The 26,264-nt window shown below is 41.8% G+C and overlaps 3 protein-coding genes across 3 annotated transcripts; 1 reads left to right on the top strand and 2 right to left on the bottom strand.

Moving 5' to 3' along the window:
* The first annotated feature begins 2,277 nt into the window (after positions 1-2,277).
* c8h17orf67 (chromosome 8 C17orf67 homolog) lies at positions 2,278-5,819 on the top strand. The gene is made up of 4 exons (XM_020083979.2): positions 2,278-2,436; positions 3,676-3,776; positions 4,855-4,985; positions 5,531-5,819. Exons 1-3 carry the CDS (start codon positions 2,382-2,384, stop codon positions 4,969-4,971), a joined length of 273 nt encoding a protein of 90 aa, XP_019939538.1. The 5' UTR covers positions 2,278-2,381; the 3' UTR covers positions 4,972-4,985; positions 5,531-5,819.
* Positions 5,820-7,197: 1,378 nt separating this feature from the next.
* Positions 7,198-10,610, bottom strand: cbx8b (chromobox homolog 8b). The gene is made up of 5 exons (XM_020083725.2): positions 10,422-10,610; positions 10,257-10,300; positions 9,929-9,994; positions 9,736-9,802; positions 7,198-8,909 (listed from the first exon to the last, which is right to left on the bottom strand). The coding sequence occupies exons 1-5, from the start codon at positions 10,488-10,490 to the stop codon at positions 8,034-8,036; spliced, it is 1,122 nt and encodes a 373-aa protein (XP_019939284.2). The 5' UTR covers positions 10,491-10,610; the 3' UTR covers positions 7,198-8,033.
* A 6,720-nt stretch (positions 10,611-17,330) lies between these two features.
* On the bottom strand, positions 17,331-24,690 carry LOC109627209 (E3 SUMO-protein ligase CBX4). The gene is made up of 5 exons (XM_020083649.2): positions 24,396-24,690; positions 24,152-24,195; positions 23,557-23,622; positions 20,895-20,961; positions 17,331-19,998 (listed from the first exon to the last, which is right to left on the bottom strand). The coding sequence occupies exons 1-5, from the start codon at positions 24,687-24,689 to the stop codon at positions 18,511-18,513; spliced, it is 1,959 nt and encodes a 652-aa protein (XP_019939208.2). The 5' UTR covers position 24,690; the 3' UTR covers positions 17,331-18,510.
* Between the last annotated feature and the right edge of the window lie 1,574 nt (positions 24,691-26,264).

Below are 26,264 nucleotides of genomic sequence, written 5' to 3'. Positions count from 1 at the left end.
GCTCTGATTCCTTTACTTCGCTGAGGTCCATCTGAGGAGTCATGATGATTCATGGGAAATAAAAACCAAGTTCTGACTCTCTGTGTTCAGATTAAAACCCCTGAGGGACCTCAGGGCCACACTGGTTTCTGTTTTTTACCAGTGTAAGCCTCTTCTCTTGGTTGGTAGCGTCCTCCATGTTATACTGTGAATAACACGTTTGCTGAAGCTCCTTAAAACATGTAGTTATATTCTTCTCCTGTCTTCATTTCATAAACACCAACACAACAACAGTGCATTTCTTATGAAAACGAAATACTGATGAAAGTATTTTAAATGATAATGAAACAAGTGAATCCATAACATTAAACTTCATTTCACAAGTGCACAATAATGCTGTGGAATAATAACTACTGGAATATAAAACTAATATGCATCTAATATACATATAACATATATGTAATATGTATAATACATTGTGAACTAAGACACATTAGGTTTGTTTAATTATTTAAAAAAGATTTAAATCACAAAAATCTCAAATAAAACTCAAATAAAGTACAAGTAGCCTGCTTTAAGTAAATGTACTTAACTTACTTTCCACCACTAATACAAGGACACTTCTCATTTTTCAAGATTATATTTTAAATAAATAACTATCAATATAACTCATAATATCAAACATAGCTTGAGCAAATAGTCACTGTAATAAAATTGGAAAATGAAAACCACTGTGGAGACCAGAGAGGGCCCAACGCGCTCAGCGAACACGGAAGTAAATACAGATGAAACCTCATTATTATTTATCATCTCGGATTATAAACGCTTGACGTACAGACTCCAGTGCGCATGCGTCGTGAGCTACATCGCGATTCCATAATGATGGCATGAGGGAATAAAAGCGTCTGAAGCCGCAGATAAGAAGAAGCTCAGTGATCACTAAAGTCCGCACGAAGGCACGGGACACACGCACGCTGGTGCACGGGGCGAGGGGAGATGCGGAAACGGAAAGAATGACGCACTGTGACGTCTGCCCTCCATGTCACTGGCAGGCAGCCAATCCATTACCACGAGATAAATGTATACATTTATACCTGACAGATACATATTAACACAGACTGTGGAACACGTTAGCTTTAATCTGGATGCTGTCATTCTTATTATTTACTGTTTTAATTCACATTATGTTGTTATTAGTTCGTAGTGTTCTGCACGTTTATTTTGTGTTTTCTAATTTTGTGAAATGTTAACTGGCAGAGGCCTCAAATGGTCTGTCTCCCTTCCTCCCACTGTACTGTATATCATATGGTATTTAGTCATGTTCTATGGTTTTAATAATAGGAACAATAAGAACATAATGCTGGCATTTTAAATTGTAATTTCCCTACGGGGATTAATAAAGTACTTCTGAATCTGATTCTGATATATAGTGTTGGTAGTGTTAGTAGAATGGTTTATGAGGTAACTCACCACAAATGAAGTGCTTTCTCTATTTCAATTCTTTCTTATGTTCTGTATTGACTACTCACTTTTTAAAGGCTGTTTCCTAGATTTTATTTGTTGGCCCATTAGTGTCAGAGAGGCAGCTCGGTCGTTGTATTCTCATAAAGCAGAAGGTCTCCAACTGGCAGATTAAAAAAGAATAGTTCTTAAGCAGCAAACGTTAAGATATAGTGTCATTTGGTTTCTATGTAGATAAAGCCCCCACATCCACATTTTACTTTGTAACGCACGTTATCATCATCAGCATCATCATCATCATCATCATCATCACCATCATCATCACCAAGTTTGACATTAGTCTTTGTTGTTATAGCCAAAGGCATTTTTTAAACTGCCTTCACAACGGTATGTTTACACTGCCATCTAGTGGACAGCATGCTCACCGCTTCAACCAACCTCACATTAGGTTAGTGGTTCTCAAATTCGGGGATGGGCCCCCAGGAGAAACACAGAGCCACAGCAGAGGGATGACCAGAGGAAAGATATGGAGTAAGTCGAAATGATATATGTGAGGAGTTTGGTGACGCGATAATTCTGACCTTTATTAGAACTCAATCTCTTTTTGTTTCCCCATTGTTGCTTTATGATTGTTAAAGATGTTTTTTTTCAGATTGTGGAGATGAACCAGAACGTTTGAGAGCCACTTTGAAACTTTAGAGGTTTACGTAGATCTAGATAAATTACAGATATGTGAGTTAGATTCATTGTCACTGATGGCTGTTTATTGTAAATATCTCCTCAGTAACAAGAGCAGGTATATGGGACAGCTTGTGGGTGACGTGCAGGAGGAGCAGGAGGAAGAGGAGGAGGAGGAGGAGAATTTTCCCCTTCACCCCCACTGGACTCTGGTCAGGACCTCAGTACAGAGAAAGCTCAAGCAGGAAAAACAAGTGTAGAAAATGAAGAAGCTGGTGGTGTTTTTGCTCTGCCTGGTCCTGCTGACCACTTACACAGGTAGGAAACTCTCTGCCCGACGAGAACAACATGCTGTCATGATGATCTGTAGTGCAGAGCAGAGTCGGTGCATTGTAGTCTGTTAGGTCAGAAAACAACCAAGAGGAATAGTAAATAATGAGAGTAACTGCATGCTCCCATTTAGAATAATGTTGCATTAATTCAGTGTGTCTTTCTTTTATTGCATGGCTAATATATCATAGTTACATTTATATATTTATATATATATGAGATTGTGTTTCATTGATAATTTTACTTTAACGATTGCTGCATTTAGGTCTATTGTTTTGCACCAATATTACATTACAGCCATTACAATCTCATGTATACTTGATAACTTTTTTGTTAGCTGCAAGAATGCATGCTGAAAACTGACTGATTATCAACATGCCAGCATTCTGGCTTTGGACACAAATTGAAACTGCACAGATCTTCACAGTGACTCGTCTTTCTTAATGAGACAGCTGGAGACTGAGTTATATGTTTTGCCACGTTGCTGTGAGGGCCTGGGTCAGCTCTGGCCTGTATCTGGGTTCATTTCAACAGCAGCTCCCTCTGGCAGGAGAGGGAGAGCGAGGCAGCCCACTGCTCACTGGGGTCACGTGCTGCACAGGCCCGACTCCCCGGGGAGTGAGGAGGATGAATGGGCACTTTGTTACCTTCCACCAAATACCATGCTTCCAAATACAGGCCTGGGTTTAGAGAGAGGGAGACAGAGAAAGAGAGTCCCCGTTCTGCAGAGGCCAGTGTGTGTGTGTGTGTGTGTGTGTGTGTGTGTGTGTGTGTGTGTGCATGTGAGAGAGTGAGAGAGAGAGAGAGAGAGAGAGAGACAGAGTTAGAGCAGCTCCCTCTGGCCTTGGTATAAACAGCCTCACATGGACAAGCTAAACAGATCAGGTTAGCCACAGCCCACCAGCAGCAGATAGTGGAAAGAGGAGGTTTATTCATGGGTCTGTACACAGCCTCCACTGAGAGGAATGTTATCCTGATTAGCCAATATCCAGCTGCCAAGCAAACGGCTGTTGTGTTTGCAGCAAAAACTAAATAAGTCAGAGGTCTTGTAAAGAGGAAGTAAAAATAGAAGAAACTGCCAACACACACACAATTTTATCAATTTTATGTTAAGTTTGTCAACTCTATTGAATCTTCCTCCCCAGCACTATTGGATGTGTGTATCACAAGACGTATGAGCAAATACTTTATCTCTTTGTCGAACTCTTATCTGTCTCTCTACCTCAGATGCCAATCCTATCATCAAGGAGAGCTTTGCTAAGCAGCTGCTCCGCAGCAAGAGGCAGGATCGGCCAATGAAGGCCGGCCACCCTGATGAGCCAATGAGGGTAAGGTTCATTCAGAGCAAAGAGCACAGATATCTTATATAAGGTGTAGATTCATATATATATTAATATATATATATATATATATATATATATATATATATATATATATATATATACATATATGTTGAGGAGCTGTAGAAAAGGTTATTAGCAAGCTTTCTTAGCAAGTTATGATACATGACAAATTATAAGAACATTATTGTGTTCTATGTTGCTTATTATATATACATATATATATATATATATTATAATATATATATATATTTTTTGTTCTAATTTATTTTGGACTTAATTCTAAATGAGTAACTCTCTGAGTTACAGTTATGAAAATTAAAATCCATATCAGATCAACAAATGGTCAGAGCAACATGACAAAAAAGTCAGAGGACAAATAAAAAATGAATAATACATAATTAAGTCAGTAAAATGTATTTTAGTAAAAGTCCTTTTAATAAACATAAAGATAGTGAACAGTCACAGAACAGCTTTAAAAGATCAAATCTTCCCATTAATAATTTGATATTATATTTTAAATGATATCTGCTATGCACCATGGGTATTGTGGAGCTGCATTAGTTGCATGTTGTTTCATTTATCATTAAGTGTGTCATTGTGGAGATGAACTCACAGCCTCAAACTAAAACTTGACCTTTCCCCTCTAATGATAAAAAAATCTGATAATGTGTCTTTATTGAATGCTGATCTGAGCCACCTCATTTAATTCAAGGGTGTCATCACTATACTTGGTTGTCCTGCTCTGACCTGATTGTGTTCACTGTGATGAGTGCAGCCGTTCATCATTGTTCAAGTCCAAACATGTTTAGCTCCAGTCATCTCTGTAATTTCACTTTGGTTGTGCTGCCATGGTGACAATGACTGCAGAGCGACACATAGCTCCAAGTCAGCAGTTTTACTTTGACTCTGTGATTCTCCCGCTCAGTATTCATTTTCATTTGTGCAAATGTTTAGTAACAAACCGGATCCATGCTCTTCAGCCATGCTCTTGTTTCTTTCAGGGTATTTTCATTCTGTCTTTGCCCTTGTCTTTATTCAACCATGCACATCTGTCCCCATGCAGGAGCATCTGCTGCACATGCAGGCTCTGGATCAGAGGGCCCAGGAGACCAACATGGAGTACTGGCTCAATCCTCACTGCCCCCCTCGCTGTGACAGGAACTACGGATACCCCGTTTGAGGATGATGACAAAGGTCGCTGCAATTCGGGACAAGCACTTCAAACCCCAAAATGCACAGTGTCCATATATGAAAAATGTTCAAACATGACAACCCAACCATCCATTTTCATTAAATTAGATTAATGTTTTTGTTTTAAGCCCAACAGTGCCACACCACAGAAACCTGTCTTGTTCAGACTCATGCTCACATCATGTAATATCTTTGAACTTTTCTTGTTTAAATCATTCAAAGCACAAACAAGTTTTAAATAATAATTATTCAATATCGTGAATAGACATCAACATTGAAGCTAAATCAATCTTTGCAAAAATCAACAACAGCTCATTTAATTCAATGGTGTCATTGAAACAGCTTCTCATTAATGTAATAGGGAACATTAATAAATTCATCTTCATAATAATGAGCATGAGTCCTATTTATAATAACTCCTTTCAAATGTGTCTACAACTGATGGAGACAGTACTTTGATTTATCTTGTCCTTATCCTGTATTTATATATGTGTGTCTTTCCCTGATCATTTCTCATTATTTTGAACTGTCACTTTCTCTCTTCACAGTAAAGGACCAGTAGTGACAACATGGACTCAACAATGGCGTCACTGAAAACTCTTGACAAACAGAACAGAGAGACTCTCTCCTTCTCCTTAAAAGAAACGACCATGTGCAGAATGAATGCTTTGTGCTTATATAACCTCACTGTATAGCAGCAGTGTAGTTTGCTGTTTCCAGTAGTTTCAACATGTATTCTCTAAATTGTATATCATGTATCACTAACATAATGAATGAACAGTGAATACAATTACAAATAAATCAGAATGCACAAGTGCCTTCAATCTGGGTAACAAAGGTGATGCTGTTTTATTTTATTTGTTCTATTACCTCTTTTCTATTAATAGATGAAAAGCATATTCAACTCATTATAATTTATTATATGAATGTTGAGCCTCATTTCCACACGTCAAAGGCTTAATCTAAAAAAAAGAGTGGATCATCCTGGTGCTTCTATCTGCTTGTGTATCACTTCAGATTTACTCATCAGTAGAGAGCAGGATCAGGTCTGCCATTAAAAAGACTGAAGCACAGGAAGCGTTTCATTTCTCTCATTTTTCAGAATTGAAGATGCTGAACTCAATTGTTTATTTAAAGGCTCTTTCAAGCCTGTGGGCCCTGGTGTGTCAGAGAGAATCAAATATGGAAGAGCAGTAAGTGGCAGATCAGGGGGAATCGACCGGTGTTCCTGAATAATAAGAGAGGTGAGACAGGTGACATTTGGTTTGAACACCGGCATCCTTACGGACCTCTAGCGGCTGCATCCCAGTCTGGTACGGGAAGTGATGTGCGCCCAGGCTCGCGGTCATCCAGGACATATACCGCACCAGCCTCATTCCGGACCGCAGCTTCCAGCACATACACTGTTGTCGCTGACTCGGGATCAGGGCTGCACGCACCACCAGCCTGAAGAACACTTTTAACCACCGGGCTCCTGAACTCATGGGCCCGTTGTATTTGACTGGTTTTTCTATCGAGCTCTTTTGACTTTATTTGATTTAATTGCTGACCCATCTTGACCCTGTGTTAACTTACACATGACAAATAAAAGGTGAAACTTGAATGCATTTTAAAATCCCATTGCAGGGACGACCAGTGCAAACCTGCTCAGGTTACAGATGCAGGGTATAAGTGACATTGATTTTTGTGCGCAGCCTATTTTCATCTCGAATTAAAGATCCTGGGTTAAATTAATGGATACGATGAACGCGTTTCTGGAAGAATAGACGCTGAATACACAGAACAGAATGATTATGGCCCCATGACGGTGGAGAGCAGATTGTTTCTATTTGAGGCCTGTGAGGATCGGACACGAGCTGCAATAAACACACTCAAATGAAACAGGTTCTTGTCAGCAGGACTATGGGCTGTTTAGTTGCGGGCCTTCGTTTCAACTCATTTCATTTCCATGTTTTTTTTTTCATCAAGCCTGAGGCCTCTCACTCCCACCGCTCAAACAGCGGGGGCTTTATTTTAGTTTATCTAACAACAGCGTATTTTCCTATTACAGGATTTCATGAAATTAAAATTTAAAGACAAAACAACTGTTGGTTTGGGTGGAGGCCTAGAGGCCTGGCGGCATCAGCGATGGATAAAACTCATCATTTCTTTTAAGGCTTTAAAGGCCGACGGCGCAGGAACAGAGACACAAAAAAATGTGAGCACAACGAGAAGCGAGAATCCAAAGTTTTTATTGAAAAGCGTCTAAAAAGCAAAATGACACCAACTTTGTAATTTTCATATCACATCAATGCTCCACGAAGGTTTTCTATGAAATTCAAAATATAATGTAGTAAATATGAGACTTGGGGAAAAAACTTAAAGTGTCTGTTGGGTGAATAAATTTAGTTCACAATTAGAAATGTTAGGGGGACATTACAAACGGTCTTTAAACACAAACAAATAAAAACGGATTATTTCTTAATACTTTAGAATTCAAAGTGCTTAATACAATTTTTTTTAATTAAATATAAACCTTAGGAAATTGAACAAGGTAACTTCAGTCTAATCAGTTCAAATTATCGAGAAATGTTTAATCCACAGACTGGATTTAAAATCCAGGCCTCACTTCTCACAGATTACTTACATCAGGCTGAAAGATAAGAGTGAAAAAAAATACATTCTAGTTAGTTATATTTGCAAAATAGTAAAATTCACAAGCTCTGTACAGAAAGTAGCCAGCTGCTGCAAAGGAAACATGTAACTCACTCATGTTAACCAATGCATGAAGTAAAATGGACTTCATTTGATTTGGTCGATACATTAAATAGATGTCAGACTTTGTAATATATACACATATGAACATTATTTACTTCCTCTCCTTTTTTTGTTCGGTTTGTTGGTGGGTAGCAACCAACTTCAAGGTGCATTACCACCATCAGCAAATTATGTTATTTGCTTTTAAACATTACATACAAAAATGCTTTGCTTAATAATGACATCCGAATGATGCTTATGAAAATCAAAGAAACAAAGCCTCACGGTGTAAAAAAAAAAAAAGCAGTCAAAGAATCATCTTTTGTCTTTGAAGAAGCCTTTAGATGTGCTGCTCTCCTTGATTGTGACAGTTAAGAAGTTGGTGGTCACGTCTGTCACCAGGACCTTTTCCACGCTGCCGAGGGAGGGCCTCCATGACACTTCGTCCAGGTCGTCATCGAGCCGGGTCGGCGAAGGCCTGTCCAAGAAGTAAGGCTTTTCCATGAATGGAAGCTCAGCAGGACGACTCAGGCTCTGGCTCATCTTGGACTGGTGCTTGAATTGTGCAGGTGCCAGGTAGCTGGGTCCCTCCTTTGTTCTGTGTGTGTCTGTGTCCATCCTGTGAGGATGCAGGCTACGGTCTGAGTAGAGCTGTTTGTAAGAGCTTCCACCAGAGAGTTCCTTGTTGTGTTGGTGGTGATGATGATGATGATGGTGGTGTCGGTGGTGGTGTTTATGGCTGTGACCGTGATTCTCTGGATATCTGTGTGACACTTTGAACAGCCTCATCTCTTCTGCCCCGTGGTACTTAGCCAGTTTGTGAGGGCCGTGGCTCACCTGCTCTTCTGCACTCCTCTTGTGGGGCTCGGAGGCCGCAGGGCTGCAGCCACTGTCCTTAAAGCGGGGCTTAGGCTTCGGGCCTCTTTTTTTGGGTGCGTGGATGAGTCCTTGAGCACTTGATTGTTGAAGGGACGGCTGCTGGTGCTCACGGATGCTAAGTTCTGGCGGGCGAACGCGTATACTTTCTCCACGGTTGACAGTGCTGGGTGGGAAGATGGTGGGAACGACAGCTCTCAGGCCCTCTCTCGCTCTGGGGGTGACTATGGGTTCTGGAGCTGGATAGGTGATGTGCATCCCTCGCACTGCTTCACTCCTGAACTCATAGGACCTGGCTTTATCTTTTGCCTGAGCCTATCAGAAAATAAAAAAAATTATAGGGATATTTTTAATCAACATTATACTATAAAAATTATGAATCTAATCTCTTAATTCCCTTTCCTTATTATTCCTTAATAAATGGAATTCAAAATCTGTTGTATTATTAACACCTCTGCTTTCCTTTCGCACATAGCTAAATGAATTCCATGAAAAGGCCTAATGATTGTTTCAAGCCTGATTCGTAACTATTTCAGTCAGTTTCTATAATAGTTCAAATGTGAAAAATAAGTGGAATGTAACTACAGAACATACACTGGTAGGTTTTAACCTCTGCAGCAGCAAACAGCTCCTGTCAGGCCTCAGTATTTATTAGTGAGATTCAGTCCTGTGCACGGACATTCTGGTATTTAGCACAGGACAAACTGTCGCTCATTTAGCAATTCTCCCGGTTCATGTCCTGAGAAGCTAGACCCTCTTGCTGACTGCATCGGGGTTAAATCAAACCACAACTCAGGACAGAAAAATCTGAATTCATTGACGAGCTTGTTACAAAAAAGCTGATTTTACCGAGAAAGAAAAGACTGTGAAGAACAGCTTCTGAACAGGACTGACTGTTTTTAAAGCTTTTCCAAAGTCACGTTACAATTTCAACCCCTCCACATTAGCTTATACACAAACTGAATACACACCCGCTAATGCGCAGTTGTGCGTAATTCGCGCACTTCAACGTACAATGTGATTCATGAACCAGATCTTCAGGTGGACAGTTTGCGAAGAATGCACATTATACAGAGAAGAACACACGCAGAGGAAATACACGTGATAATAATTGGTGACTAAATGTCGCTGATGAGTTTACCTTGAGCAGAAAGGTCTTGGGTTTTGGTCCTCTCTTCTTGGGGCCGTACAGCTCCCTCTCACGCTCCCTGAGGAACACACGGCAGCACACGGTCAGTGTCACGGAGCAAAGTGCACGGAGACCACCGTGTATTTACTGGACATGTTTAACATGCAGCGACTCTGCCCGCGGAGGCCGAACCCGGACATCTTACCTCTGCTCGAAAGCGACGAACAGCCGGGAATCCAGAATATTCTCCTCTGGTTCCCAGGTGCTGTATCTGGGGATGAAAACCTGCGGTCAGACTCGGCTCGGACACACACACACACACACACATGTGTGTATACAACAGTGTGAGGATGGCCGCGGCGTTAGCCTGCGAGCTAAAAAAAATCTCCATCGCGCTGTTACACCTCATTTTTAATCCGTCTGTCTCGCTAGCTCGGGCGAGCTAACGACAGCCACAGTGGAGGCAGTCCACAGTGGAGACACCGCGGCAGCGGGCTGACAACATGCAGGAGACACAATGAAGCTGCACTTACTTGGGAGACCAGCCCTTCCATTTCACTAGGTACTCAATGCGACCCTGCGTGCCATCAGAAACAAACACAAACCACTTGGTTAGCTTGCAGGGCAACACCAGTGCATGAGTGCGGGTTGTGTTCCAAGCTCTGGCCGGAAAACGGCTCGTTACATCGCACACTAACCTTCCTTATCCTGCGCTTGATAATGGACTCGGCTGCGAACACCCTCTCCCCGACGGCGGACAGCTCCATGTTTGCTCCAGTGCTACCTACCGTTAGCTCCGCGGTGGCTAACGCTAGCAGAGCAGATATTTTTCTGCGGTCCCAGCCGCTCTGGATTCCCGACAGACCATAATACTCCCGAACAGAATGGACGTCAGCGCATTTTTTTTTTCTCTCCACCGCGTTGCTAGGTAACCGCAGTCGGTGGAACCTCCAGGAGAGCGCCCATTGGTGGAGGCGTTGCTACGTGCTCGGGTTGCTAAGCGAGGGGAGGAGCGTGCGCCTGTGTGGATTCTTGACGGGGGGAGAAAATGGAGGCGCTTCTCCCCGCGCGACGACAGACACGTCTCGCGCAAGTTATGTGAGACATTAAAAGATGCACGTGGTCGCGAAAAATGACTAAGAGAGGTGCACGAGACAGCGTGGGCGCGCAAATCCAGACACTAGAGGATAGGAAATAACGCGGTTGTTTATTTATTTATTACGATTGTCCTCATTTTCCATTTTTACTGTACAGCACAATATTTACACACAGAATATATTATTATGACCTCGTTACACATTCATGGCGCTTTGTTTGTCGGGCCAAACATCGAGGATCGATGAGCCATCACTGTCAGAGTATTTCTGTTCATTTGGTTATTTTATTTCCGTTGTTTTTATTCGTGCTTCTGACATGTTGTTTGAAATATACACATAACGTCGGGCTACAGATTTCAGACGAACACCTGCCATCCACAGAAAGTTCTGAAGGTGGAGGAACAGTTGGATGAGTTGATTTATAAATGTTGAGAACATGAAGTTGTTGTTATTCGCCACGATAATAGAGAAAATAAGTGTTTTCCGATATTTTGTGTATCTGTGAAGGATCCGTCCGGTCCTCTTCCTCCAAGATGACATCAGGAGAACATGTCGCGCTTTGCGTCTCTGAGCTTTTTTTTTATGTCGGTATTTTCTTTTCTCTTTTTTTAAGCAGCATGGCGCCTCTCAACTACAGCGATCTGCGGATGCGGAAATTATCGGAAGGGACTTTCATTGGGCCTCTTGTTTTTTAATGCACCAACCAAAGCATGTAGGTCAATGACCAACAGCCAAACACCGGAGAAACAAAAATATTATGTTAGCATCTTGAAATCGAGACGTTACAGAATAGCCCAACACAGCGGAAAAATATATCACAAGATCAGATCAACAAAACCCAATTCTTTTCTTTTAGCTTTCATTGTGGAGTAAAGAGAAATATAGACGTAACGTGAGTGAGCGTCATGAGTCGGCTCACTGTCACTGCACGGGCCTCAGGTGCACAACGCACATGCAGAGCAAAAATACAAACTTTTAAGAAGTGAATCAGTAACTAATAAAGCAACATGCATCTGTGTTATACAAGTAAAATGATACATATATTTAATATAAATTATCAGTATTATTATTAGTATTATTATTATTATTCGGCGTCCCTAAATTATATTAAAACGGGCACCGTAGTCATTTCAGTTTATTTAAAATAATTTTATTTAATATAATATTCAAGGAAGAGCAATGCTGCAGTAACGATTGACTGGTTATTAATAAAATACCAATAAGAAAACAAATGTCCGACAGTAGGCCTACCAGTCGTTTAATTTTCGAGGTGACAGGGATTGAATAGTCTATTAAATAAAATAAAAATAAATAAAATAAATAGAGAGTTGAATCCGTTTGTCAGCGTTATGGAGTGCTGTTGACGATAATAGAAAAAAAACAAGTCTACCCAAGCGACTAATTCAAGAAACCTGTGCTGACTTATTATTATTCTTATTATTATCATTATTATGGTTATTATTATTAATATTATTCTTATTATTATTTTATTCTTATTATTTGTATTATTGTTAGTAGTAGTAGTAGTATTCCGATGCAGACTCATCGCTTATGCAGATTTAGAATATAAAATAAATTAATTTAAAGGCAGACGCCAGTAAAAAATACTGCATAAATCATGTAGCCTATATAATATTTGCACAGGCTATTTAAAACCTGTCTTTAATAATCGTCTGATCACATTTGTCCGTGTGTTCAGACAGTGAAGAGTCACGGTGCATCTGTATGAACTGAACAGTGTAATATAATAATGAACAGCTGTATGTGCTGTAACACACATTTAATGAGAACCAGTGAAACGTGTCTGATATGATTTAATCGTAAATCAGACGAAACTAAATCCTTTTCATGTAATTCAAGACAAGAACAAGCGACACTGGCAAGACGAGCTCAGTTTAAACAGACTTCTGGGTCAATTGAGGCAGAGATCAGGAAAAAAACCACAGAGACCATAAAGGTCGACTCAGTGTGATTAGAGATTCAATTAATTATTACATTTACCATCATTTAAGCCACTTATCTCATTAAATCAGCATATGAGGTGAAACGTACCTTTATGATATGAAACTCTGTGAGAATGATATCAAGGACTTGGCCGTTTGCAGTAGCTGAGACCTGTTGAATGAACTCTGTGTAGAAAGGTTCAGCTTATGAATGTGAATGTTCGTTTCCTGTCTGGGTGGATCAGTTCAAACTGCTGCACACATTCTAGAATAGAGACGACCTCCAGTCCCTGTGTGAAGACTGGACTATTTGTGAGTCTTTAGAAATGCCACTGAATATACATTTAATCCATCTGACCAAACACGTCGTATAAGGTTTTATGGTGGCTTTAATGTGTACAGGTTGTCAGTAGAAACACCTCAATTATCTGATGGGGTGCGTGTTGCTAACTCGTGTTCCATCTCTTAATTTCTGTTCCTCCTCGGCGCATCCTTTCCTCGGCGCACACACGCACAGACGGAGGGAGGAGATGGGTGCAGCTCCTCACTCTCTGGATGCGATTGGTCTCGGCGCGCCTGCAGTGCAGCGCCGCTGCCGCCGGTACAACACTATTGGCTGCCTTGTATCCGGGCAAGAAGCCGACCACCACACATGCAACGATGGTGGAGAGAGGTTGGAGCATTTCCCCTTTCACATGAAGCCACATGGACTTTTAACTATTAATGTGTGGAGTTCATCATATGAATGAAGAAATAAGCTTCACAATATTAATGAAGACATTCCTCTTTTTTCTGACTCTGTGTTCACTCGGGCTATTAAAAAGAAACAATGACGTGATGTAAAGGTGAGGGCAGATTCATATCATACATGTACTGATCATCGTCCGTGCGTAAAAATCCACGCGTAAAACCATCTACAAATATCCAGTAAAGCAACTGAATATTACGCGTGTGGTTGCTTCCCTGGGATTCAGACTTCCACATGATCTACTGGTTCCCAGGGTTTACCACGTCCAATCGACGCAGACAACAGGCTGCTCTGTGTGTGTCCAGCGAGGACGCGCGTTGCTCATCGACCGCGCACACGTCTCCCTTTAACTCCACGGTGGCTGAGACCCATGGACCCGGGCCTGACTTGTGGACCCATCCGTGTCCCCACACACGTGGTCTGAGGCCGGCTTTAACCGCACCAGTCACCGCCGCGTCAGTTTAGGTTGAAATGATTTGATTGTGAAGTGGATGAAGCTGCGTGATGCCCAGCAGGTCTGAAACGTGATCCCTGCAGCTGTTTGTGATATCCAGCTGTTTTCACGCCCCAACACTCAACCTGGTTTATAAAGGCCGAGCATGAGGAGGGACAGCTCTAAGTCTGTAAATGATCAGCTTACTAATGCAATATTTGATATAATTTCCTCATATGCAAATTATGTGTTCCACGTCTGTCCGTTTATGCACTTTACTGGACTCTATATTAGTCTTTTTAGTTTGTATCTGTGTGTTTGTTTCCTGTTTTTTTAATTCATTCATTTCATATTTTCTAAGCCCTGTAAAGTAGGTTGTGACTCTTCTCTGTATAAATGCTGTACATATTAACTTTACTTACTTACATGGTGAAAATATATAGTGATTTTGTCAAATATGATCTTTTTCCTTATACAGAATTAATTAATTTTAACAAAATAAAGGGGTTTTACACATAATTTTGGATGTACATTGTCACCATTTCACTGAGGCAAAGGCCATGGAATCAGCCTCTCATCAGGATCAATATGCATCATTAAATGAACTTAAAGCTCTTAGATTGTGTATCGATTGTATATTGTATATTTCTCAACTCCATTGGTGCGTGGCTGGATTTAGAAACCTCTAATGAACTTTAATCTGCATGCATGGCATGTATAGGCCTGTCTTATAATTCTGTGCGTATAAACGTATGTATGTGGGTGTGATTAAAGCCTACTGCAGAGGACCGTATGTTCAGAGTTTCTATAATGTCCCTGTGAAATCGGCAGCCTGTAAATTCCCTGAATAGATGTGTGGTTTGGTAAATCAAAAGCATGGTCCCTGTGAGTTTATGATGTAAAAGCCAGTGTGTCAGAGAACATTAACAGGCCATAACTCAGCCTTGCATGCACAGACTGAGTTGGAGCTGCAGAGAGGACGAAGAAAGGAAGGTGGATCAACTGGTTTTAAATGTTAGTCAATTCAAGGGATTACACAAGTATCACAGACTGACAGTTTTTTTCTCTCCTGGATATGAGTAAAAACACCATATGAAACTGAGAATAATGTCTGTAGTCCAGAGGGGGGTTTCCCACTGACGGCTGATTCACAGAGCAGCTACAAAACAAGAGAGTGGATGAGGGAGAGGGAGGAGACATTTTCTCTGTCACTGCTCACATTCATGTCTTTTATTGGCGGGAATGGCTTGAGAGCTACAGTCTCCCTTTGTGTGTGTGTGTGTGTGTGTGTGTGTGTGTGTGTGTGTGTGTGTGTGTGCAGCATCAGGAAAGGCGAACATCAATAATATGCTCCTTCAACGGACAACAGTTACTCAAAAAGTAGACCTACAAATAAATAGGGGAAAAAATGACTCAAGTGAAAGTACAAGTATCACATTAACTCTTCTACTTGAGTAAAAGTAGTAGTAGAAGGATGAAACCTCTGACAGAGCCAGTCTTAGGCCCTCTGCCTCGCCCAGTTGGGGTGAAAATAAGGAAGAGAAAGAAATGAATGGAAAAGAGGGGAGAGAAGAGGGGCAGAGAAAAGAGAGAGAGCAGGAACAGTTGTGAATTTTAAGCTCTGTCAGACTGGTTGTTGTAATTAGAATAATAAGTGAGATTTATAGATAATGCGATGTCACTATGGCTGAGTCTGCGCCTCTCCTGAATCAATTTCAGGTGTTTCTTCAGTAATGATGCTGCTGCCTGCTCTGATTGGATCAGAGGACTAATTCCCCTCTTGTTAAACAATATGAACACAATGCTTTTTAAATATGTGGTAAAATGAAAACAGATATTTGCTAATATATGTCATGGAGTAAAAGTAAAAAGTACTTTGAAATAAGTAAAGTACCGATACATGAACAATGTGTCCCAGTGCAGTAACAAAGTTAATATTTACATCCCACCACTGTGTACATGTTACGCTCAGATAATGTGTAAAAGCCAAAGCAGGGGAGGACTGAGCTCCTGCAGCACGTCTCTCATTCACATTATCCAGGGGAACAGAAAGTGAAATGAAATCCAGGGTTGAAATGTGAGAAAAGAGGCAGGAGAGCGTTAAAACATGGAGACAACATCTTGAGTTATGTCATTTAAAAGTGACCATGGAGGTGAAGCACACAGAGACCCTGCAGTCTCCCGCTGTGCCTCCCCCGGTATGTCGGAGGATTTATTCATCTGACATGAACAGCTGTTCGGGTCAAAACCACGAGCCTCAACCGAGTCGACTAAGATCTAATAACCACCTCACAGACACGTTTAAGTCTTAGTTCAACCATGAAGCAGAATTTCTTCTCATTATCAGCCAGTGGTCAGAACTTTACCATGTTGTTCTACAATTTAAAAGTAGCAGGTGACAGTTACTCAACAAATACTTCTAATGTTACATTCACAAGATTATCAGTTGCATTAAAGGCCATGATGAAACCTACATGTATTCATGTAGCACAGCCGCTTCCCCATTTAATGTGTTGTGCAGGGTTTAAACGAATGGGAACACATTGCTCTCCATATGTAGCAGTAAAACAGGCCTGACCTGTAGCTACAGTATAAACACGGGGCAAATAGTTGGCCCTGGGCAGCTCGCAGGGCGAGATGATGCCTATCTGAAAATAAACTCTCTGTAAGGCTCTGTAATAATCCTCACGGTCTGCAGTCTACAGCCACAAATAGAGCTATGCACAGATTTAGCAACTTCTGGAGTAAGGTTAGTGAGATCATTACAGCAGCCGTCAGCTAAAATCTTCAGCTCCTTTTAGGAGGCCAAGGTCGCATAATGATGTAGGATTCAAGCTGGGAGGTTTATTAGGATCATATTTAAGTTTAAAGAGTGGTGGGATGTAACAAAGTACATTTACTTCATTGCCACACTTAAGTACGTTTTTCATGTATCTGTAAGTGGATTTATTTTCTAGTACTTTCCACCTTTGCTTCACTGCATATATCAGCAATAATCTGTACTTTTTTCCACCACTACATTTTACGATGCATTATGTTTCATGTTCACATTATTTTTTATACTTTTAAAAGTAATTAATAGTTAGAGGCAAATTGGTCCACTGATCAAGTCAGATTGATAACAGGCAATCAACAGCTTGTATTATTCTTGTCTTTAACAAAATAAAAACGTGATGTGATAATGATGTAGTACACTGTTGCAGGCTACAATCTGCAAGTACTTTTACTTTTAATATTTCAAGTATATTTAAAGCAAATGAGAAAAGAAAGGTTAATAAGGTAATTTTACATGAATACATTTTTGTCTATTTATCTGTATTTCTAGCATGGAAATGTTTATAGTACCTCCTTCACCACTGAGTATAAAGAAAGACACAAATTCCATATTTTACTTGCAAACATTTTTATTATTGCAAAAACGTATTATAGGAAGCCTTCACTTTTTAGTCTGCAGAGAAAACAACAAAATTGTGTCAGGTCAGTGTTCGACAGAGCAGTTCAATGCACCTCAGACGACACCGTGCTGAAAGGGAAGGAGAAGAATGAACTCAAGGATCAGATCTGATCATGACAACAGCCTGCATGTGCTTTTACATACTTTTAGTTACACAAAAATGTTATACTTGTCCATGTGTGTCACACGTGTCAGGGTGTGAGAGAATGGAAAAAGGCTGAATCTGATCTACGAATCTGTTAGATTAGACAGGTCAGCTTCTAACCTAACTGACTGGTGACTGATGTAATTTATATCTTTTTTTAAATTTTAGTCTTTTTAATCATTTTGCTGCTGCAAAACATGAAAAATATGTATGGTTGTACGTCAACTGTGTTAATGGAAGTGACTTGTGCTCAATATTAGATCTTGAGATGCGTGACCCAGTCAACACTTTGAACTGAGACCAAATAAAAGGAGCAGATATCAAACGTTAACCGTTAATAATCACCTCGTCCCTTTCAACACAAATCACATTCATTGACAAAGAGGCGCTTCATTTTTTTTCATCTGCTTGTTTAAGCACGCCTAATGGCATCATCTGTCCAAGCAGCATCTATCCTTGTTTAAACCTGTCAACTTGTTCACGCATGCACACACACACGCACGCACGCACACACGCACGCTCACACGCACAGTGTCAGTTACCATGATTCAATATAATTTCTCTTCCTTACAAAATTCTCCATATAGTCTACATTTTTATCGTTATCTGAAATGTAGACAGTTGAGTGTATAAATCAAATTACATCCATAGAAAAGTGAAAAGTATATACAAGAGTTAAGTGCATCTTTAATTAAAGATCCGGCATCTATTTATGATCTAATTTTGCTTTTTAAACTAAGTTTGAAAGAGCTGAAATTAGATACTGCATGTGATAGAATCTCCAGAAATCACAACAGATAGAGCTTATAAGAAGACAATATGCAGATAACGCAAAAAAGATCAGTTATTTTATCTGAGCTTTACAAAATGAAAACAACATCGATGGTTCATTTGTACATTCAAGCATCTTTAAATTAAATCTCTCTAATATACATGTATACAGTTAGACAGTTGGTATTCAGCGGGATCACACTGTTATGTATTCCTTGAATGTAACAGTGAGGCAGTTTGTCGTAATGTCTGTGATCACTATATTCCCGAGGAACGGCTGGAAGGAGGGAAACGTCTCCTCTTTTCTCTTGTCATTGTTAGAAACAGACAATGAATCAACTCTCACCTTCTCTGCAGCGCTTTGGGTTTCAGTCTGGGGCTGCGTTTCTGTTTGCGAGTCCGTTATCGTATGTGTTTCAGCTTGTGTGTGTGTTTTATCCTGTGCGTGCGCTAGAGTTTCAGCTTGTGTGTGTTTTGCTGGCTGGCTCGCTGTGGACGCTGCAGCTTTAGGCCTGGACTTGTCAATGCTCAAATCAATAGGTTCGTCTTGATCTGCGTACCCACAGACCTGCAGGCCGATGTGGCCCCCGTGTCCGTTTTGGTCGTTGCTGATGCTTTGGGCGGGTGAAGATACCATGTTAGGAACACTGATACTGCTGGAAGTCAAAAACCTCTTAGTACTCCCATGCTCCTCGCAGTCTGTGTCAGAGAGGTGTCGCTTTAGAGCTTGAAATCCACCTTGGGTTCCTCTTTTGTCCAGTGCCGAGGGAACTCCCCTATCCAAAGGCAGGGAGAGCAGATTAGGCTTGGTTGTCAATTGTAAAAGCTGATCCGCTGGAAGCTGCCCCTGACCCCTGACCTCAACATGTTTATCCTGTTCTGTCGCAGTTGGCTCCACTTTGGGGGACTGCTCCTTTTCTTTGGGGCGATTTACGTTAAATCCAGAACTTGGAATAGCTGGTTTGTCTTTGGGGGTTTTCACAAATCCGTTCATGAGGCCGAGATTCTTGACAAGTTTCATCTTTTCAATGTTGTTCTCCGTGCTGTCCGTTCCTTGCCCCGGCTTTTCTGCAGTTTCACCGTTTTTAATTTTAGGTGCTTTCATTCCATTTTCCATGTACTTGCTCATGACGATAACAATCCGCCCGTTCTTGTTTTTGTTCTTCACAATCTTTAGCTTGCTGCTGCTGACACCATTAGACTGTGGCGAAGTGTCCTCTTTAGGTTTAACCTTCTCCGGCTCTTTGTGGCCATTGAGGTCTGCCGGAAGTTTCTTCAGCTCCATAGTGATATCCTTCACTTTGGTCAGGCAGCCAGAGTCTTTGTCCCGAACCCACTTTTGCTGCAGCACAGGGGGCACATTGTACCCTTTGTTGGACAGCTCTGGGGATCTGACGTCTCTGGGCTTGACAAACATGGGCTCGTGCACCTTGAGGTCTGGCTGGTAGTGGTGGTGCTTCTTGCTGTTGAGCTGATAGAAGAATTTCTTGCCGTTGGTCTGCTGCTCAGCCTCGCGCTCCCGGCACAGCGGTTGGTACGGGTGGTGCTTCTTGCTGTTCAGCTGGTACTGCTGGCCCTGGGGACGGAGCATCTGGATGGGGTTGGACTTCTCACAGCTGTCCTCGTCCAGGGACGCCTCCTGAAGGTCGGCCAGAATGCTGGATCTACGTGCAAATGAAGGGACCTGTGAAACAAGACAGTGATTAGTGTAAAAAAAATGTAAAATTAAAGATTAATGAACATTACCTAAAGAATTAAGGGATTTCTGGTGTGTACATGAATATTGAAAATAAAGAGCATCCCTCTGGGCAGGGAATTTGATTAATAGTGTAACTGTCTACAGTATTTATACATGTGTCTGTGTCAAGCTACAACAAAAAGCCATGGTTGACTGGGGCCCATGAGTTGAGCTGTGCTTGGAATGTGTCAAGGGGCCCTTCTGAGGCCTGGACGACAGCAGTTTATTTCAGGGGCCTTGGTCCATGTTCACACAGCCCTCCTACAGTTCCCGTGTAGCTCTTTCAGACGCCGGTCCAGGCACCACAGTGATATTTCCTAGTGTCTCCTGTGGCTGTGACCTCAGCTCGGAGGAATGTCACTGGCTGCTTTGTGTCCTGTCATTGACTTTATCCCACGCGTTAGCACCAACACCCTCCTGAGAGGAACAAAAACGCTCCTCTGAGGTGGTCCCCTGGCCTTTTGGAAGGGTGATTGATGCACTAAATGTACAATTCACAGTCTTTGAGCTACAAGTGTTAGGTCAGGGTACTGTGCATATAAAAAAAAAAAAAAAGCAGATAATAAAATGTGTGTTTGTAACAAATATTTCAGTTGTGTATGCAGTCCCAGCTCCTAAATTTAAGAGGAAAGCCAGAAATTAATCATGAAGATTAGTTATCTAATCTGCTCTAACAAAAGATGACTTTGAGTTGCATTATGGGAAATGTAGGACCCAGCATTTTCAGAGCTTGATCCATACTATAGCCAAAAAGTCAGGACATTAACTTACATTGCTTCCTTGGATTTCCAGGGGAACTGTGTGTGCAACAATAAAGAGACTTGTCGAGTATCACTGCTTACCTGGACCAGAAGGTGCTTGGGCTTGGGGCCTCTCTTGCGATATCCCATCAGCTGCTCCTGACGTTCTCTGTGGGACAGGAAAACAGCAGCCAATCAGCGAAACCATCTCGCAGAGATGAGTTGCCGTTGCATGGCAACACAACGTCATGGGTGTCCTCCTCAGGCTCAGTTAGAAAACACTGAGCCCATGTTACAGGTTGGAGTTACACTCCCTGATGCACAGTGACAGTCATTCAACACGCATTAAAGGAGCAGTCATTCTCTTTTATTAACATGTATTTATCTTTTCACTCATGTCCTGTAGTTTACAAAGCAGCGACTGTTTGATATCACATTACACGTGCTCTTCTTTCCTCCTCTAACAACCTTCATCTTCTCGTTTAATGTCTGTGTCCACAGTAGGTGATACAGGCCTCTCATCCTCTCTGACTTTTCCTCAGCTTTCCTCAGTCTCCATGCGAGTCTCTCTGAGGCAGTAACTCAATACCACAGACAGGAGTGATGTCAGTCCCCTCCCCCACCCTCCTCCATCACATCTAATTACAATGACGACTCCGTGTATTTTCATAGCCTGGCATTCAGACGATTTGGCTCCCCGGAGAGACACGCAATTAGTTTCAATAAAATCTCTCCCCTTTAGAGGGAGAGGGGTGATTGCAAAAACAGACGCAGAGCGACGTCGTGTTTTGCTTTAACGTGTGACCTGAGCCTGAAAGGTTTCTGTAAGCAGGAGCTGAGTTGGGCTCAGAGAAAAGCCAGTGACAGTTAAACACGCCGTGCTTTGAAGCAATTCAATTACAGTGTATTTCATGTAGAGTTGTCTGCTCAGTCACTCAACAGACTATTTAGCAATTAGCCAGGCAGCTAATTTGACTGTGGTAGCCTACTTTGAAAACCGTGGACACAAGGCTCTCACTAATGAGAAACATGAGGAAGTTTCTCTGGTTTGGATTTTGAGACGGTGCATGAACCTCTGATTTATAGCGATTCCTACTATTTAGTCCCCTGCTTACTTAAATCTTCATTTCCTCATGCCTTTCCACGACATCACAAGCAGATTAAAAAAAGATGTGCACCACAATTTAAATCCCACTCCACACAAAAAATGTGTTCTGCCTACTGTTCCTTCACTCAGAGGTTTGATCTTCACTGTGCAGGATGATGAGTGTGCAGAGATCAGCTGCTCAGTTTAAATCTCAGGTTCAAATCCGTATGACTGTGTGTGTGTGACATCACAAACATGGTCCTGCATGCAACGTTGCAAAGTTTTATGTGGAAACTAAATGGCCTGGCCCATAAATGCATCTCTAAGCTCAGGGCCACTTCCACTCATTGATCTGTCAGATCCTCTGATCAGCTGCTCCTTGCTCTTCCTTGGTCGAGGTTAAAGGCTAAAAGGGTGATAGTGTGTTCACTGTATAGAGCTGCCCCAAAGCTCTGGAACAGTCTAACATTTACAATTAAGTTCTCCCCTTCTGTCGACACATTTTAGACTAAAATAAAGACCCTTATGTTCTTGCAGGCTTTTGGGTGTCCTTAACTTGTTTTTTATTTACATCCTAACCGTTTTGTCTTATTTTTTTTTAGCATTTTGCACTGTTATCACTTTGGTCAAATGCAAAGTGTGCTTTATAAATAAAGTTGACTTGACTTGAGAATTGAATCAAAAGTGAAGTAGGAGTACATCTGAAGACAAAGGAGTGAATGTAATTTTCTCCATGGACAAGCCCTGCACCAGATCATGAAAGAAACATCAGGGACTGCAGGACGCTGCAGTCAATGGCTCTGGATCAGAAGAAAAGAACCCAACTGAGCCCAAAGTTTCATTGGCCTGTGGTGGGTGCCTTATCAGAGGGTGTCCTGTGCTCAAAATGCCACAACATCCGATGACGCATGATACACAACTGATGATGTGTCCCTACCATCTGCTGGTGGTTGGCAACTTAACATCAAGCTAGTGCAGAAGACCTTCAAACACACATGGGATGATATTTACCATCTTGTCCTATTTTTTCTAAAATAATTGTTTTATTTAATTTTGATCTTTAAAAACTTCTTATCAGTAACATTATACTTTGCCTGTTTTTAAAGATCCTCACATGTTGAGAGGGGGTTATCAAATCTGTATCAAAAACAGAGCAGATGAGAAAAGTCTCAACAATATTTGCCAAACAGAACCTTTGTTTTGGGATTTTGAATAATCCATACTATGTGGCCTCTTGTGTAATGTGATTGGTTGCTGCCTAAAGATGACACAGGAGCATCTGGTGACTACATTGTGGGAGAGCATGACAACCTGATGCTGACAATCAAATAAATATCAGGTGACAAAAAGTAGATGCTGGACAAAGTGTCACTGTTTGCTCTGGTAACCCTGACCTGAGTTTAACCCTAACCTCGTGGGTGTTAATCCTAATCCAAACCCCCTCTGGGCACTGAATATGACTGACACATCGTGTGGATAGTTGATTATCTACATTGGATTGTCCACATATATATATATATATGCGTATAATTCTCGATTATAGACACACAAAGAGTTATTCCTTGTAGATAAGTGACAGTTACACAAGTGAATAGGTGGAGCAGAAGGAAATGGCGAATTTAAACCGGTTTGGTTTTGTTTTCAACATGTGAGGCTGGTTTATCCAATCCTACATACCTGTCTTGGAAAGCATCAAGCAGCCTCGGGTCCAGGATGTTTTCCTCTGGTTCCCACGTGTTGTATCTGTTCAGAGAGGAGAACGTGGACAGTGAGGACACACTGGCCTGTCAGACTTTCATAAACAATGGCTGATGATTTCTGCACAACGACCCTCAACTGACTCCAACCGTGTGATCTTTATAATTCTCTCACGGCTCATATCAGTAGTCCTGTGTTCTCCATGTGTAAACAAATGGAGACACTTGCACTCCCTGAGGATGCGCGTGTAATAAATCATGAGTAACTTTTACGCACGGCGGTGGGGGAGGTGGATGCAACTCAACTGAAGATACATATCGTAAACATTGGGTTCAATTACAGACGTGTCTTCCTCTAATTGGAACACTGGGGATTGCATTCATTGTAAAACTACATCCATCATCGAGGCCAAAAGCATCGAAGGCAAGGACGCGCAGCCGCCCATATATGCGCGCCCACATTCGACACACACACATACTTGTGTTATGAATGTTGCGTTGTGGTTGTGATGTTTGCTCTATGATGTGTGTGTGTGTGTATGTGTGTGTGTGTGTGTGTGTGTGTGTGTACTCACTTTGGAGACCATCCTCGCCACTTGACCAGATACTCGACCCTCCCCTGTGAATGGACAGAAACGGGATTATCGGCTTAACGTTACTTTACGCAGCAAAATGCACCTCACCGTCATCGTAAATATGGTGTGGTGACAGATAAACACAGCCCGGGATCACGAGCAAGACAAGGAAACAGCAGAGAGAAATCCTCCTCATCTCCGTGTGCATGATGCGTGTTAAACATGTCCTTCACTGCACACCAACCTTTCTGCTGCGCTTCTTCTCGATGCTCTCCACCGCAAAGACGTGCTCTCCCGCGGCGGGTAGTTCCATTTTTCCGATCCAAGAGAAGAGAAGCGGCTCTTCTGTGATTCTTATTTTTTTTCTCCTGTGTCGGAATATGTGACACCTTCTCCTCTCTTCCAGGCCGCGTCCTCTTCCTCTGCTCCTCTGCTGTGGAACACGAGAGCCCCCGCTCCTGCTGGTTTTTCCCTGCGTTCCCCCTCGGAGACACTCGCTCTGCAGCCGAGTTGAAGCTGCAGCAACAAAACACTTCATGCAAATAGCCGTGGACGTGACGTCAGGCGAGGGGGCGGCGATAGGGGAGGAGGGTTGTTTCCCCGTGCTCACTTCAGGTGCTGTCGGAAAAAAGACGGACTTCTGCGGCGCGTGAAGAACGTGGAACTGTAAATAACTACAAGGCAGGCAAACTTTGAGTTGTACATTGAAATAAATTAAAGTGCAACAAAAAGATTATGGAAACCGTGACAACCCCTCATTTTGTCATTGTGGGCTAACTCATAGTTTGGCCCTTTTTGTAGACTACATGCAACCTTGTGAATTGAAGCATCCAGTTGCTTAAATTTTCAGTATGTAAGATTTAGGGGAAAGAGATCTTGAATATGAAATAATTCTAGTGATGTTTTCACTAGTGTGTTTCATCTAAATAGAACAAATTGTTGTTCTCTTTACCCTAGAATGATCCCTTTATGATAAATACTTCATATTTTTGTCTACGGAGGACGCCATGTATTTGACAGTATAGTCCAGAGGACAAACTAAAGACATTTTGAGTTTTTATAACATCTGAAGTCTACCACAGGTTCTCTTTCACGTTTGGGAGGGGAGGTTGAGTTGAGGGGTACTCAGCTGCAACAGGAAACTTTACCACTACATTCTACACACTGAACCTTTAAAACAGATACATGTCAAGACACAAGCTTAAGAACCACAGAGGTAAAAGTTAACATGAAGGTATAAGGCTGTGCAAATAGTTAACAACAGTCAATCAGTAATATATGAGAAAATATTAAACTTAAATGAGGATAACCTAACAGAAAACCAAAACCAAGAATAAAGTGTGATTGCTTTAATCAGCTATTCCAGCATGAAACCACTGGTTTTGACTGTTAGAGTGCCGATGGACAGGAAACATATAATAATATGGTTTTCATGGCACATTAATCAGCACCACTCATTACGACACATGTGATAATCGATCATATAATCTTTACAATGTCCAATCGAAAGCAAGAATATTAAAGACAATTTGAGGTATAACAGTATTTGTGAAAAGTACGAGCTGAGACGGGGCCCTGAAGGCATCATCTCTGTCTCTGTGTCCCTGGATGTAAAGCCAGGTCCGACTGCAGGAGGGAGCTGTGAGAGGAGAGCGTGTTTCTGCCGAGCGGTGGCCTGAAACGTGCTGCTCACACACCTGAATCCAGCAGCTCGGGGCCTCTGGCTTCATGTTGTATTTTCCACTGACGGACTGCGTTAGTGTGTGGAGGTTTTTCTGTCAGAGCCACCAGAATCACCAGGGCTCGTGATTCAGTTGGGTTTGTTTGCAGTTAAATCACAACTGATATTTAAAACGAAAATGTTGCACAGGCAGGCCCAGCTCACAGTCAGACGTGTGTCTGACACTGATCCACCAAGGCCTCCTCAGCCGCCGCAGGGAGTCCTGGTGAAATGGGAAAACACATCCGCATCTTATATATGCTCTTGTGGTGATGGGCGCAGGATGAGGATGAAGGTGAAATCGGCCGCTGTTATGCGCATTACAATGAATAGATTTCCATATCCTCTCGAGTCAAGGTCACACAGCGAGAAGTCGTTTCAGACGGCACCGTG

The sequence above is a fragment of the Paralichthys olivaceus genome, chromosome 8, assembly GCF_024713975.1.
Source record: "Paralichthys olivaceus isolate ysfri-2021 chromosome 8, ASM2471397v2, whole genome shotgun sequence".
In the NCBI taxonomy this organism is placed as follows: domain Eukaryota; kingdom Metazoa; phylum Chordata; class Actinopteri; order Pleuronectiformes; family Paralichthyidae; genus Paralichthys; species Paralichthys olivaceus.
This window is presented reverse-complemented; position numbering and strand designations above follow the sequence as displayed.

What these genes read in the sequence shown, in the direction of transcription:
- c8h17orf67 (XM_020083979.2), top strand. Translation starts at nt 2,382, where the DNA reads ATGAAGAAGCTGGTGGTGTTTTTGCTCTGCCTGGTCCTGCTGACCACT. An exon ending in CCTGCTGACCACTTACACAG is followed by an intron (nt 2,437 to 3,675) that starts GTAGGAAACTCT and finishes TCTCTACCTCAG; the next exon opens with ATGCCAATCCTATCATCAAG. An exon ending in ACCCTGATGAGCCAATGAGG is followed by an intron (nt 3,777 to 4,854) that starts GTAAGGTTCATT and finishes GTCCCCATGCAG; the next exon opens with GAGCATCTGCTGCACATGCA.
- cbx8b (XM_020083725.2), bottom strand. Translation starts at nt 10,490, where the DNA reads ATGGAGCTGTCCGCCGTCGGGGAGAGGGTGTTCGCAGCCGAGTCCATT. An exon ending in TCAAGCGCAGGATAAGGAAG is followed by an intron (nt 10,301 to 10,421) that starts GTTAGTGTGCGA and finishes GATGGCACGCAG; the next exon opens with GGTCGCATTGAGTACCTAGT. An exon ending in CCAAGACCTTTCTGCTCAAG is followed by an intron (nt 8,910 to 9,735) that starts GTAAACTCATCA and finishes ATTTTCTGATAG; the next exon opens with GCTCAGGCAAAAGATAAAGC.
- LOC109627209 (XM_020083649.2), bottom strand. Translation starts at nt 24,689, where the DNA reads ATGAAGTGTTTTGTTGCTGCAGCTTCAACTCGGCTGCAGAGCGAGTGT. An exon ending in AGAAGAAGCGCAGCAGAAAG is followed by an intron (nt 24,196 to 24,395) that starts GTTGGTGTGCAG and finishes GTCCATTCACAG; the next exon opens with GGGAGGGTCGAGTATCTGGT. An exon ending in CCAAGCACCTTCTGGTCCAG is followed by an intron (nt 19,999 to 20,894) that starts GTAAGCAGTGAT and finishes CTTGTTTCACAG; the next exon opens with GTCCCTTCATTTGCACGTAG.